At 49.0% G+C, this 15,812-nt stretch overlaps 1 protein-coding gene across 3 annotated transcripts in view; it reads left to right on the top strand.

Moving 5' to 3' along the window:
• The window catches only part of VWA7 (von Willebrand factor A domain containing 7), a 41,686-nt gene that overhangs the window by 12,926 nt on the left and 12,948 nt on the right, over window positions 1-15,812 (top strand). For all 3 annotated transcript variants that reach the window (XM_073641746.1, XM_073641748.1, XM_073641747.1), the window contains exons 2-3: window positions 542-790; window positions 14,316-14,597. In XM_073641746.1, coding sequence (XP_073497847.1) covers window positions 581-790; window positions 14,316-14,597 — 492 coding nt within the window. In that variant the 5' untranslated portion in view covers window positions 542-580. The remainder of the gene's footprint in view (window positions 1-541; window positions 791-14,315; window positions 14,598-15,812) is intronic.

The following is a 15,812-nucleotide window of genomic DNA, read 5'->3' as shown; positions in this document are numbered from 1 at the left end:
AAAGTTAAAAAGAATTTGTCACTAAGATCAAACCCCTCTCTCGCAACTCGCATATATGGGTACGCAGGTCTCTGAAGGCTAAATACATTGACACCTTTATATATTCTATCTGTCGCTGCAGTTCCAATTCTGCAATGTTCTAATCCATATGCAAATTAGGCATTAAGTGCTTGGGGCGTGACAGAGCTCTTCCCGAGCATCTTCCTTCCAATGTTGTTTTCTCACCCAGCATCGGTCTCTCTAGCTTGATTGATAGCTCAATGCCTTTGTGAAGTCAGGCACGGCACCAAGAAAGGAAATCAGACACTGAGCTATCAAGCTGGTGCCAGGTGGGTAAGTGCTCTGTCACACCCAAAGCACTTAACACCTTATTTGCATGTCAATTAAAACGCTGATCTTTAAGGACTGTATACCTTCATATCCATACAAGCGGTTTTGGGATAGAGGAGGGCTAAGGTTGATCTTACTGACCGATTCCCTATGATGGATTTTTATGTACCGTAAGTGTATACTAATGTATGGACCATCTCAATCCACGCAGGTGCTCTCGATGAAGGATCCATAACCATCTCCCTCCCCCATGCTCCTACCCTTTCTGTTCCTCTGGGGCCTGGCCATACCAGGTGGCCATGCCTTCTTTCCAAACTTCTGGTCTAAGTTCCTGTCCTTCACCTGGGGATCTTTCACCCATCAGGATTTGACGGAAGAAGCCGTGCTCAATATCACCCTGCAAATCCTACTGGACAACAAGCATCCCACCAGACCCCCTCTACGTTGGGAAGACTTTGAGGTGAGGGGGCTTCATATTGACATATATAGATTTTGTGTTTGCAAAATTATAATTCCGATCATGCTGGGAGTTGTAGTTGTGCAACAAGTGAAGAGCCGAACATTGGCGGACATTGCTCAAATAATCCAACTATTATTAAACTGCCCCCTACAGACAAAAATATAGGCGTGAACGGTATTTTTTTTCCTGATTTCTAGGTAATGGGGGATATAACCCCAATAGGCTCCATTCTTGGTTAGTGTTAGGACTCTATGCATTGAGCATGTCTGCCCCTATAATAATTCCCCATGAATCACTGTATGGCTGAGTGTAGTTCATTATAGGGTTGGCAGCTGCAGAGGGGATAATGTATTCCTACGCACAGATCCCTGGTCTATTGAATGATGCAGCAAGATGGAGGCACAGGCACCTTTCCATGGTGCATGACTAAGCAGTGCAATTTAGGAGATGATAAAAAGCACTTTGAAATTGGCAGCAGCTCCTTATATCGCTCTGTCTCTTCCTCTTGTCCTGTGTAATGATCTCTGCTGCTGTAAGAGCATGCTGAGATTAGTAGTTTTGTAACACAGATAATAGTCAGAGTACGGTATACTTTAAAAACTCCTTTAATTTCGCTTCTATGGGAGTGATAGGTGCTGGATTATTGGATATTTTAGATTATTGGACGATCATTTAAATAGATCTAAAAAAAAAAATATATATATATATATACACTAGATGGTGGCCCGATTCTAACGCATCGGGTATTCTAGAATATGTATGCGGCCGACCGGGCGCAATTAGCAGAGCGGTGTTTAAATTTGGCGCCAAAATCGCTGATTGGTCGCGGCCGGCAACCGCGACCAGTCAGCTAAGTGGTGTTTAAATTTGGCGGCAATATCTGTGAATGGTCGTGGCCGCCGCCCGCGACCAATCAGCGAACCGTCGTATTGGTGAGGACCAGGGAGCGGGGCTGCCTGTGCGGCTACTTCCGCTGCGAGAAGCCGGGAGATGCGCGGCTGCTCGCAGCAGAAGTATCCCGACCGGCAGCGCCGCTCCCCGGTCCTCCCTTGACACCCTAGCCGCATGGAGCTCAGTGGTGCCGCCGGTCGGGGTCCTTCTGCTGCTAGCGGCCGGGAGATGAGCGCCTCGCGCCGGTCATCTCCCTGCTGCATCGCCACTGACCTCCGTCCTGCAGATGAGCCGCTAACGGCCGCCATCTTTTTCTCAAATCCCGCGTCGCTGATTGGCCGCGGCCGGACCAATCAGCGACGCGGGATTTCCTGGACAGACAGACAGACGGGATAAGACGATTATATATATATATATATATATATATATAATATATATTCATGATTGTTAATGGCATGATTCATAGTTGCAAACTGTCCCAGATGGGCTGATGAGGGACAGGGCTTCAGTAAACCCTGCCCAAAAGTGGGTGTTATATAGGACTGGGGGCATTCCTGGAAGAAGCTAGGTTGGGGCAAGGTGTAACCGTCCCCAGAAATGATAACGACTATATTGATTGTTGTCAACATTGCTACTTCTAGCAAAATTATGCGGCCAATTGAAAGCGTTGTTCACTTTTTTTTTTTATTTTCTTACTTAATTGCATATATCTTTGGCTAAAAAATTTTTTTTTGCAATTCGGATTCACTAAAATTTCTGCACCGTTTGCCTTCTATAGCCTCTGTATTGCACTGTCTTTGTTTTTTTGCAGAATGGGTTAACTGAGAAACTGTCAGTGAGCTCATTGTGATGGTCTGACAGAAGAGTTTTTAACTCTTTTATCTGTATTTTAATGAGAAAACCTCAGAGTTAAGTTTGCAAGGAAAACAGCCTGTAAAAACCAAATGGTGTACATTTTTTTTAACTGAAAACCCAATTGCAGAAATTATTTTAAGTCCTAAATACATACATTTATGGTAGCGAAAAAAAAAACATTGCTACATCCGAAATCCCAACATTTGGGCGTTTTCCAACCTTGCTATCTTCTCTACTTTACTGGGGGTTCTCCATTCATATAATTAGGGAGAGGAAAATGGGGCAACGAGGGAGACGGGTCTTCACTATGGGGCATCCTTGCATACCCTAAACTTTGAGGGACCTAAAATACCTGTGTGTCCCATAGAAGGGGTCCAGTTAGGTGAAGGGCCCTGGTACAGATTTTGCTCTGGGGCCCACGTATGGGATGTGACTTGTCCATATTGTTTATATTTTATATGTTAATTAGTGAATATTGTTTTTCTATAGATCAGACGCCATTTTGTGTCACTCATATATCTGCTGAGGGTCACGTAGTCGGCTCTTCCTCTTGGCTGTATAAGAACAGGACTTGTGTGGTCCATGAGGTTTTGTATGTCAGGCTCATGTGACCGCGGGCTGAGCAGCGTCGTCTCCGCATCCTGTCATGTGTCCTACATGCAGAACGAGGCTGTCACCATTACATGTTATTGCATAATGCTGAGCTGCCGTCTGCTGTGTATATACTTTACAATACATCGGGGAATTGCTTAAATAGCAACGCTCCGATATAGTGTCCCTTTTCCACAGAGGCGGCTGCCATGAGGCCTAGCTCTGGTTTTCATAAAGGAGATACTGTCTTTGTTGTCCTTAGCAACCAATGACAGCACAGCTTTCATGTTTGAGGAGCAGAATACAAAATGAAAGCTGCGCTGTGATTGGTTGCTGCAGGCAACAAGACAGTTTGAGTTTTGGATCTTCAGTAATTTCAAGACCACTGCTTGTTGTCAGTAATAGTGAAAATGTCCCTTTGGGCAGACTTAGAGATGTGACATGGTGCTCTTGTGCCCCAATACAAAATTCGTAACTGAAGTCCCTAAGTGCTATTTATAATACTGGGGTCTTCCAAAAAGTCATAGGGACGCTTAGGTACCCCCTCAGTCACCAGTGCAAGTCTCCCTTTACACCTCCTGTACAGGGTTCGGTGCAGGGGTATGCGGACCCTTAGTTGTATCAGCTTTTTTTTTTTAGTTGTGGTACAAGATGTACCTTTTATCATTACAATTTTGGAATCCTTATAAGTTTCTCATCTCTTTTTATTCCATTTATTTGGAAGGTGGAGGAGGGGTACAACCCAAAAACAGTGGCTTTGCTATTTTGATTCTTTTTTTCCGTATTCGTGTTATATAGTATAATATCCTATTAGTTCGGACAGTTGCGCACAACTATTTTTTTTTTAGTGTTTTATTTTTATTTGCGTTCAGGAAAAAGTGCAGAGATTATGAAATTATTTTTTTTCAATATTTTTCATTTTTTGTTTACATTCTTTTTTATTGATCACCTTAGCGGACTTGTACAATAAACTGCAATACTCTGCAATACTGTACCATTGTGCTGTAAAATTACCAATCTCTTATCAATCCCAGACATTGGTGTACAAATATGTGACACCCCAGGGGTCTGGTTGTCACAGTGATAGAGATATTACGTCTGAGAGCAGGTGGGAGGTCCTTTGGTCAGGGATCCTGTGCATGCCACACCTCCTGCCCAGCCTTGGGAGGGGAAGAACTTCCCCTGTATAAACCCGGGGCTGAGGCAGGGTTAGTGGGTCCAGGAAGAGTAGAGACAAGAGCAGCATAGGAAGCAGCAGAGTCACAAGGAGTCAGGGGCTGGCAGCTAAAGAGCTCGCCCTGACTAAGAAGATTCTTTACCGGACCCGGAGTCCGAGGCTGTGGGGACTAACTTCTACCCAGCAGCAGAATCCGTCAGGCAGGGGATTTCAGGTCCCCTGGCCCAGAAGCCCGAAGGCCCGGTCACACGCGTGGGACCAGCACCGCCATCGTGGAGCGGAAGCCATTAGAAGGCCCCGAGTCACCGGCCATACGGGTGAGCACCACACGGTACACTCAGGGACGTGGGCTACTTACATCAGCTTCTAGCAAGGTAGCCAGAAGAGTACAGTCAGCTTGGGAGGCCTACAACTACGCCTGGCCAGGGGAGATCCCATCTGCTCAAGGACTGACCAGGCCTCGTTCGCTAGCAAGTACTCCGGGAGGGTCTATCGTTGTTACCAGTAAAGACCCTGAACGCTACCATACCGTCTCTGAGTGGTTCCTGCTACCCCCATCATCCACGTCGGCTGCCCTGAGGCCATACCCCTCCCGTTGGGGGTTATACTATCACGCTGCACCATCCTTCCACCGGCCTCAGCGGTCTGCCCTGCAGCAGCAGCCCCCTGGCTGCATTCAACGGGTGGCGTAGTCATCAACCATTTTCTACCGCTAACAGACTGCCGTCCAGTTTGACTCCCTGGGCACGGACCGGGTCACCGCCACGAGACTACAACCCTAAACAGATCCGGCTCCGGGTAAGCTCCCGCGTGCGCAACGCAGCGCGACACAGGCCCAGGGGCGCGTCAACTTTGGCGTAGTCGGCAGGATCACGTGCCCGCAACCACCGGGTACTGCGTGCCTGAAAAGCAAAGACTGTTCAAACTTACCAGTGGTGAAGATTCCCGCCATCGGTGAAGATTCCCGCCATCCGGCGCCATCTTCAGCCTTCTTCCCGCCATCGGTGAAGTTTCCCGCCATCCGGCGCCATCTTCAGCCTTCTTCCCGCCATCCGTGGAGTTTTCCCGCCATTGGACGCCATCTTGAGGACGCCGCGCGGGAAGAAGAGGGGCGTGGACTCCGAAAGCGCGCGAGAACTGAAGCCCCGCCTCACGTCCGGACGTTGCGTAAGGTCCTGGAAGGAGCCCAGCAGACGCCGACGTCACAGGAGCGCGACGGAAGGTCCTCAACCCTGACGATCCACTGCGGAGCCGCGGCCTACGGAACAGGATCATCGCAAGGTAGGCCACGGTCCACTAGGGGGGAGGAAGATGTCGGATACGGAGGAGAGCTCCACTGCCTCAACCCCCGCCAGCGCTACCGCTGTTGCAGTTATGCCCTTCACCATGCCCTATATCCCGGGAGCAGCTTGGCTACCCCAGTACTCAGGGGAGTCACATACCCTGCATGACTTTAGAGAAAAGCTGGATAGCCTCTTCCAGGTGTACCCCCTCACAGAAGAGCAAAAAGTGAGCATCCTGGTGGCCCAACTAACTGGGGCAGCCAAAAGGGAAGTAAAATCCTGGCCACCTGGGAGGAAGACTGTCGCAGGGATACTAACCCGGCTGAAGGACACCTTTGATACCCGCACCTCAGCCGAGATTAAACTTAGATTCTACGGGTGCAAGCAGCGAGCGCATGAGAGTATAAGGGACTATGCACTCAACCTACAAGAGGCCCTGAGGGCCATTAAGCAGACCGACCCTAATGGAGTGGGAAACGAGGACAGGCTGTTGACCGAACAATTTATAGAGGGTTTATATTGCAATGCCCACCGCACCCAGTTGCGGGCAATGGCCTTACAGGACCCTCATCTAGAATTTGCACAGTTCAAGGACAGAGCCATCCGGGTGCTCCGAGAACCGGCACCAGGTGGCGTTGTGACCCACAGACGCCCCACTACCACTTACTACCAGGAGGCGGCGCCCTTGTCAGCAGGGCCTGTGGGAGCTGATGCGCAGGCTTTGGACAATGACCCGGCTCCAGACCTACACCATCAGGTCCAAGAGCTAGCTAAAAGCGTTGCTGCGCTAACCCGAACTGTGCAGTCTTTACAGGTTTCCACTCCAGGGAAGATCCAGCTGGCATCCGGACCGGAGGACATCCCGTGGCGTCGACCAAGGAGGACCCCACCGGCCAGAGGAAGACCCAGTGACCGATACAGCGAGGACGGACGACCCATCTGCCGCCGCTGCAATCAACCCGGACATATGGAAAGGTACTGTTCTTTAAACGGGCACAACCTGGGGTAGAGGGCCAACCCCCAGGAAAAAGATCACCAGGCCCATCGAACTGGCGCGACAGATATGTGGGAGGACGTCCAGTCTTGCCTGTGGTACTGGATGGCATTCCCATGAGTGCCCTACTGGACACCGGGTCACAGGTCACCACCATCCCGTACGTGCTCTTCAAGCAGTACTGGAATGACTCGGATATTACCCGCTACCCTGACGACGACTTGAGTATCATCGCCAGCAATGGTCAGCCCGTGCCACAGATCGGATTTAAAGAGGTGACCATCAAAATTGGTAGAGTCGAACTGGCCGCACAGGGACTGATCATTGTAGATATTGACAAACATGAGAGTCACCCAAAAATAACTCTAGGAACTAATGTAATTGAAAATTGTCTTGCAGAGGTGATTTTCCTTTTACAGCAGGTTGCCAAGAATGCCAGCTCCGGCGAGCAGCGGGTGCTCCAGAAAGAGATCCGGGCACTGATGCAACGGCAACAAGTGGAACTCTCCGGCGGTGAGATTGGTAGCGTAAGAATGTGTGACCCTTTTCCTATTGCCATGCCCCCAAAAAGTGAAATGATGATTTGGTGCCGGGCAGCTATTGGTCTGAGAGGTAGAGATTACCAGGCAATGGTAGAACCAGTTTACTCAGACAGTAGGCCCACCATTTTGACAGCACGGGGGGTGGTCAATGTACGCCATGGGAGGGTGCCCGTTCGCATAATAAATATCGGGGAGAGGGAAGTGTACCTGCCCCGGTATGCCACGCTAGCCAAATTATATACCACTAATCAAAATTCTATACAATCTGTGGAACCCTTGCCTCCATCTCACCCGGAGGAAGGTAACGGCTCTAAGAAAGACATGGAGGACTGGTGTCAGCAACTACATCTGGGTACTGACTCCACTCCCTCACACCAGAAACAAGGAGTCTATCGGGTGGTTCAAGAGTATGAGAGAGTGTTTAGTAAACACCCGTTAGACTTCGGGCGAGTCAAGGGGGTAGAACACCGCATCCCCACGGGAGATCATCCTCCCATAAAAGAGAGGTATCGACCCGTACCCCCTGCACATTACCAACACGCCAAGGGGATGCTTAGAGACATGAAGGAGGCTGGGGTAATCCGGGATAGCTGTAGCCCCTGGGCAGCCCCACTAGTTTTAGTCAAAAAGAAAGACAACACCATGAGGATGTGTGTAGATTACCGGAAAATCAACCGTATCACACACAAGGATGCGTACCCCTTACCAAGGATAGAGGAGTCATTGGCTGCTTTAAGATCTGCTAACTTCTTCTCTACCTTGGATCTCACTAGCGGGTACTGGCAGGTTCCTGTAGCAGAGGCGGACCGGGAGAAGACCGCATTCACCACCCCGATGGGACTTAGCGAGTTCACCTGCATGCCGTTCGGACTCTGCAACGCCCCAGGAACCTTCCAACGATTAATGGAGTGCTGTCTGGGCCACAGAAACTTCGAGACGGTCCTGTTGTACCTGGACGATGTCATCGTATACTCCAAAACTTATGAGGACCACCTGAAACACCTGGCGGAGGTGTTCGAAGCTCTGGCGAGTTACGGCCTAAAGGTGAAACCCTCCAAGTGTCACCTCCTGAAACCAAAGGTGCAATACCTGGGACACGTGGTGAGCGCTGACGGAGTGGCTCCCGACCCCGATAAGATCACCGCAATTAAGGGATGGCCAAGCCCCTCCAGCGTAAAAGAAGTGCGGCAGTTCCTAGGGTTGGTAGGCTACTACCGAAGGTTTATTCCCGGTTTCACCAAAAAGGCAGCACCTATGCAGGACCTCCTGATAGGCCAGTCCCGGAAGGCCAAGAACCAGAAGCCGCCCTTCAAATGGGAAAAGCTAGAAGAGGAGTCCTTCCGCCAGCTGAAGATGGCCCTCACGGGGGATGAAATCTTGGCGTACCCGGACTATAGCCAGCCCTTCATCCTCTACACCGACGCCAGTAACATCGGGCTAGGAGCCGTACTGTCCCAGATTCAGCAGGGGAGAGAACGAGTAATCTCCTATGCCAGCCGAAAACTGCGACCCACCGAAAGGAACCCCGAAAATTACAGCTCATTTAAGCTAGAGTTCCTGGCCGTGGTATGGGCAGTCACCGAGCGCTTTAGGCATTACCTCGCTTCTTCCCGGTTCACCGTATACACGGATAACAACCCGCTGACACACCTGGACACGGCAAGACTCGGTGCCCTGGAGCAGAGGTGGATGGCCCGTCTGTCCAACTACGAGTTCACAATTAAATACCGGGCAGGGCGCTCCAATACCAACGCGGACGCCCTGTCCAGGATGCCCAACCTGCCGGACGGAGGAGAAGATCCGGAGGGACTGGAAGAAGTTGAACTCCCTGCGTTCCACCGTCATGGGACTATCCAGTATTCCCACCGGGTAAGGAGTAAGCAGGCTGCTACGTTGAACCCCTTACCTCACTACAACTGGGCGGAAACGCAAGACAGCGACCCTGCCGTCCGACTGGTGAAGGAGATGCTGACTCGCCCGGAGGCTAGCCTGGAATCAGACGCTCCAGAGGAAGCCAAACAACTATGGGCAGAGAAGAGTCGACTGTTCCTTTACAAGGGGAAGTTGTGCCGCAGAATGGTTAACTCCAGGACGCATGAACTACTCTGGCAAGTAGTGGTGCCACGAAGAGACGCAGCCATGGTGATGGAGGCATACCACGACGGAGCTGGACACTTCGGGTGGAAAAAGCTGGAGTTCCTGCTGCGCGAGCGGTTCCACTGGGTAGGCATGAGGGGAACCATCGAGAAGTGGTGCAGAGACTGTGGCCCGTGCAATCTGAGAAGGAAGGACCGGGCCAGCCAGAAGACTCCCCTGCAGTCCATCGTCACCCGGCAACCGTTGGAACTGGTAGCCTTGGATCATGTAAAACTGACCCCCAGCAGAAGTGGCTACGTCTACGCGTTAACCATCGTGGATCATTACTCCCGGTTTCTGGTTGTCGTCCCCGTCAAGGACTTAACGGCTCGAACAGCAGCTAGAGCCTTCCAGCAGCACTTTTGCCGTCCACACGGGTACCCGGACCAAGTGCTGACGGACCAGGGACCTGCCTTTGAAGCGGAGGTCTTCCAGGAATTCTGCAATCTGTATGGCTGCCGGAAGATAAGGACGACACCCTACCATCCGCAAACTAATGGACTTTGTGAGAAAATGAACCAGGTGGTAATGGATCTTCTAAAAACGTTGCCCCTGGAAGAACGCAGTCTGTGGCCTGAGAAGTTGCCCGATCTGGTGGACCTATACAACCACATCCCGGTAGGTTCCACCAACTGTACCCCGGCTTACCTAATGAGGGCAAGACCTGGTAAGTTACCTGTTGACCTGGAAATGGGAGTCCTGACGCCCGAGGACACTTCACCAGAAACGGACTGGGACACAGAGAGGCAGCAGCAGTACCGGAAAGTACAGGAGAGCGTGGAGCGAAGTCTCTGTCAGGCTAGGGAAAGACAAGAGAAGACTTACAACCAGTATGCTCCCGCTGTTCCCCTGGTACCCGGAGAGCAGGTCTTGAAGAGGAAGAGACGGCTCCACAAGTTGGACGACCAGTGGGAGAAGGACCCGTACACCGTACTGCCCTCAAGCCACGAGAACCCGAAGGTCTGTACCATCAGTAAAGACGGAGGGGAAACCACAGCCATTGTATCCCGGGACCACCTGAAGAAGTGCCCCGAACAACTGAGGAACCCTGAGGAGGAACAGGAAGACCATCGACCCGTGGAAGAAAGGGAAGATATGGTTAGTACCGTGCTCGGGGACTTCCCTCGGTCTTGGACTCAAGTCAATGGTGCAGTTGTGGTACCCGTACTCACCTTCCTCCAACCATCATCCCAAGAACCTACGGAGCAACGGGTAGAGCTGGAAGAGCAGCCGGTCCAGGAGGCAGAAGACTCCACCCAAGCGGAACAGGAGAATCCACCCTCTGCTTATAGTGAGCCTGCCGTACCCCTAGTGAGACAAAGAGCCGGTAGACAGCTGCCCAGTTTACCCTTGACAGCTCCTACACCCTGTAGTTCAGGGCCAGACAGTCAGCTCCGTAGGTCCACTAGGGCCACTAGAGGCCAGTTACCCGCACGTTGGAGGATCTAAATGTTTAAGTTGTTTTACAATGTTTACCTGTTTATTGTTGCTTGTGTGTAATTTTGTGTTTCTAGTTGTTTTAGGAGTCTTCGGTGGATTTACCGGGAATCCTTTGTATATAGTTGGAGCGTAACCCAGGATGGACTAGAGACTGTTAAGGACTCGGGGTAGGACAGACCCCTACCTGGTTACGTCTCCCTGTGTTGGTGAAATGGACACCTTTGCTTTTCTTCAAAGACTGCACCCGGTTGGGGACATCCGTGACCATCTTATTGTGTTTCCTTATTGTATTTTATTGTTCTTTGATATACCTTGTTATATTTTTCTAAAAAGTGTTTAGTCCCGGAGTACTAAATTTCACTAGGGGGGAGTGTGACACCCCAGGGGTCTGGTTGTCACAGTGATAGAGATATTACGTCTGAGAGCAGGTGGGAGGTCCTTTGGTCAGGGATCCTGTGCATGCCACACCTCCTGCCCAGCCTTGGGAGGGGAAGAACTTCCCCTGTATAAACCCGGGGCTGAGGCAGGGTTAGTGAGTCCAGGAAGAGTAGAGACAAGAGCAGCATAAGAAGCAGCAGAGTCACAAGGAGTCAGGGGCTGGCAGCTAAAGAGCTCGCCCTGACTAAGAAGATTCTTTACCGGACCCGGAGTCCGAGGCTGTGGGGACTAACTTCTACCCAGCAGCAGAATCCGTCAGGCAGGGGATTTCAGGTCCCCTGGCCCAGAAGCCCGAAGGCCCGGTCACACGCGTGGGACCAGCACCGCCATCGTGGAGCGGAAGCCATTAGAAGGCCCCGAGTCACCGGCCATACGGGTGAGCACCACACGGTACACTCAGGGACGTGGGCTACTTACATCAGCTTCTAGCAAGGTAGCCAGAAGAGTACAGTCAGCTTGGGAGGCCTACAACTACGCCTGGCCAGGGGAGATCCCATCTGCTCAAGGACTGACCAGGCCTCGTTCGCTAGCAAGTACTCCGGGAGGGTCTATCGTTGTTACCAGTAAAGACCCTGAACGCTACCATACCGTCTCTGAGTGGTTCCTGCTACCCCCATCATCCACGTCGGCTGCCCTGAGGCCATACCCCTCCCGTTGGGGGTTATACTATCACGCTGCACCATCCTTCCACCGGCCTCAGCGGTCTGCCCTGCAGCAGCAGCCCCCTGGCTGCATTCAACGGGTGGCGTAGTCATCAACCATTTTCTACCGCTAACAGACTGCCGTCCAGTTTGACTCCCTGGGCACGGACCGGGTCACCGCCACGAGACTACAACCCTAAACAGATCCGGCTCCGGGTAAGCTCCCGCGTGCGCAACGCAGCGCGACACAGGCCCAGGGGCGCATCAAATATGTCAGACACAGGGGCCTTCAGTAGGCTCCCCAAGCTGCCATGACAATGCCATGAGCAAAGGGCGTTGGAAGGAACACTTTTCCCCCATTTCCAGCCCTTTAAATGCCACTGTAAAAATTGACAGTGGCATCTAAGAGGTTAACTCTCTGCAGTCGGCGCTAGCTCTGATCCTTAGATTCGGGTGCCGGAGGTATAACACCGCCCCTGAGCTCTCTCCATACATGCAGTGCGCACAGCCACTGTATATATGGCGGAGTTTGCAAATTGAAACCTGTGCAGAATGGGCCCCCCAGTGACATGGGCCCCGGCACTTGCCTGGGTTCTCCTTCTATAGATATGTCTCTTAGCAATTAGGAACTGCCAAGGGGAGCAGAATTTCAGGGGGATTACAACTATGTATATATATATATATATATATATATATATATATATATATATATATATTATTAAATCTTTCATATACAAGGTTCCAAATCATGTTTAATTGCTCTGAGGCAGTCATGATTTTTTTCTGTCTACCCTTAGTTGTAATGGAAACACTTTTTCAGCTTCTAGGTGTAAAAACAAACAAACAAAAAAAAGACTACTACCAATAATAATGTTTCTATTCACTGACAGCAAGCAGAGTGCTTTAAAAATTCCAAAATTAAACAAGATATTTTAGAAAGTTGCAGAACTTTTTATAATATCTACATCAGGCTGTGCTTCCTCTCTTAATAATCATCGGAGTTTCTATGGCTCAGGAGAAATCAAGCCCCAAAGCATTAAATGACAAGTTCAACTCTGCTACATCTAATATACTTATCTATGTGCAGAACTACAGATCCGCTTTCAATATATTACTGTGGTGCGAAATGAGATCAAGTAGCTGCCGTCTTTTGCTTGCCCTATTAGTTCTGGACTATTCAGTCCTATTATTCAACTCATAGGAAAATAGTCATGGGGGATTGAAGGGGGATTGACAGATGTTGAAGGGAGCAGGTGCTTTGAGAAATAATGAGATGACCTAGCCACATCCTCACCTCCTGCTGAGGCGGCCATTGATGTAACGTTCTGCTTCAGAACACTGAGTTTTCTTTGTGACTGGGGCCAAGGAACATGGGTCCTGACTCCCCATAAACAACCCCCCTGACAAGCCCTATTAGATCTATGTGCCACATCGGCGGCACTATCCGTGGTCCTGTATTGTATAGATGCCAGGAACAACATACCGTAATAGTTCCAGAATGAGTCTATATTATATTGTGAAAATACTCGCAGTCAGAGCTACATTATGGTCTTTTCCGTAATGTGACTAAATAATACCGCCAAACAGTGCCCAATTGATACTGATTTACAGCTCATAAATGATACTGCCTTATAGCGTCTGAATAGTACTATCAGACAGTGACCAAATATTACTGCCATACAGCTAATAAAAAATACTGCCATACAGTGTCTAAAACATACCACCGTCTTGTGCATATATTTAAAAAATCCACAAAGTGTCCAAATGATGCTGCTATAGCGCATATAAATAATAATGCCATACAGTGTCTGAATAATACAGCAATACTGCTAAACAGTGCCCAAAAATACAGCCAAATAGCTCCTAAATAATACTTGCATACAATTTCCATATAATAATACATACAATACAACTTGTGAACAATACTAATAAACGGTGCCCAAATACTGCCATACAATGTATAAATAATACTGCTAAACAATGTCTATGTAATACTGGCATACAGTGTTAAAATATTAATGCAATATTACTGCCTTACAGGTCATAAATAATATCGCCATGCAGTGTCTGAATCATTCTGCAATAATGCTCATAAATAATACTGCCAAACAGTGCTAAAATAATACAGCCATACAGATCCTAAATAATACTTTCATGCAATGCCCATATAACACTGCCATTCAGTTCGTGAATCATTCTGCCAAACAGTGCCCAAATAATAATGGCATAAATAATGCTACCAGTGTCCAAATAATAATAATGCAAACAATAATATCAATTAAGCAATATTACCATAATATAACAATTGCATATACTGCTATACAGTGCCCAAATAATGCAAACATGATCTAAAGAATACTATCATACATTGACCAATTAATAAGACCATACAGTCTTCACATAATATTGACTCCATATAATATTACCCTACAGAGACCACAGATACAACATATCACCATATAGTGCTTTAAATAATACTTCCATACAGGGTTTCAATCATTCCTTTACACTCTTTTTCTTATCTCTTTTTTGGATAGGGCAAGACCTTGACAGCCGATGCCATATTGGGGGCATATTATGGAGAGGAAGTGTCCTTGCGTCCATTTCGAGCCGCCATGAAGCAGATCGTTAGTGCCAATGCCAATATGGACTTTCTTAATGGTACCCGCAACGATCCTATCATGCACTTTGACTCGGAGAGGGTGAGACAAGGAAACAGCCTTCTGCTACGAGCCCGTGAGGACCTGCTGAGGAATATGAGGGCCAAAGAGTATGAAGGAGCACGGGAGATACTTGGTCAGATATTACACTCACTGCAGGTAAGGCTGATCATCTGACTTGTCCTGAATTTCCAGTTACAGTCCTGACAAATTTGGGTCGTCAATTGTGAAAAGGGGGCTGGGACTTATGTAAATCCTGCCCAAAAGTGGGAGTTCTGGGGATGGACAAGGACGTAGACACTAAGCCTAATCTCCAATTTCCTATGGCTGGACCCTTTAATTATGTGCAAAAAAATAAAAAATAGGATATAAAACAAATCAACAATTAGAAAATAAAAACAGATTGGCACATATTTTTGGCACATTTGTGCCTTAACGCAAAAATTCTATTTTTTTTTCATTTTTACATCAATTTTGCCATAGAAACTGGCATAAAGTACAGTTCAAATCAACACCGGTCCATTGTTCGCATAAATGTGCTTTTCCGGAATACAAACAAGTAAAAGAATACAATATGCCATATTTTTCGTGTTATAAGACCCACTTTCCCCCCCCAAATTTGGGAGCAAAATGGGGTTGCGTCTTATAATCCGAATGTAGTTTACTGGGGGCCACGGCTGCGATGGAGCGGGGTTTCAGGAGCCAGGGTTGCTGCTGCAGCAGGCCGGTGGCGGCGGTATGAGTGGGGTGAGTGCGGGCCTCGGGATGGTAAGAGGGGGTGTCCCGGCGGTGTGAGGTCCCCCTGGGCTTTCAGAAAATGTTGGCGTTGACCCTGCCTTCTGTGACCCTGCTCCATCGCAGCTTCCCCCCGGTGGGCTACCGTAAAGTCGGACTATAAGACACACACCCATTTTATTAAAAACTTTTTTTTACTATTTTCCTCCTCAAAATTTGGGGTGCGTCTTATGGTTCGGTGCGTTTTCTAGACTGCAAAATTCGGTATTTATTACGAAGCCCCTATGTTGTAATCTAGAGTTGATATTCTTCTGTAATGACCCATTTTGAACGTCTAAACCCTTAGATGCCTCAGTGAATAGCAGCTGCAGCATCTAAGTCGTTAAATAGCCCATGGGTTACCTTGGCAGCCAGAAGCTTAAAGCATCTGTACCCAGATGCGAAGTTATCCCTTATCAATGGGATGGGGGATAACTTCCTTTTCGCTGAGCGTCTGATCTCCTGAGACCCCCACCGATCCTGAGAACGTGGTCCCTGAAGAGTCCCTTCTGAAAGGAGTAGAGGTCGAACATGCAGAGCGGTATGGACCTAGAAGTGGCATGGGCTGTATCTGATATCTGCCTGGTCTGTGCTTCTGAT

The sequence above is a fragment of the Phyllobates terribilis genome, unplaced genomic scaffold (assembly GCF_046119375.1).
Source record: "Phyllobates terribilis strain yellow unplaced genomic scaffold, ASM4611937v1 Scaffold_7__3_contigs__length_470593459, whole genome shotgun sequence".
Lineage (NCBI taxonomy): Eukaryota > Metazoa > Chordata > Amphibia > Anura > Dendrobatidae > Phyllobates > Phyllobates terribilis.
The sequence above is the reverse complement of the archived record's forward strand: the minus strand, read 5'-3'. Positions and strand labels throughout refer to the sequence as shown.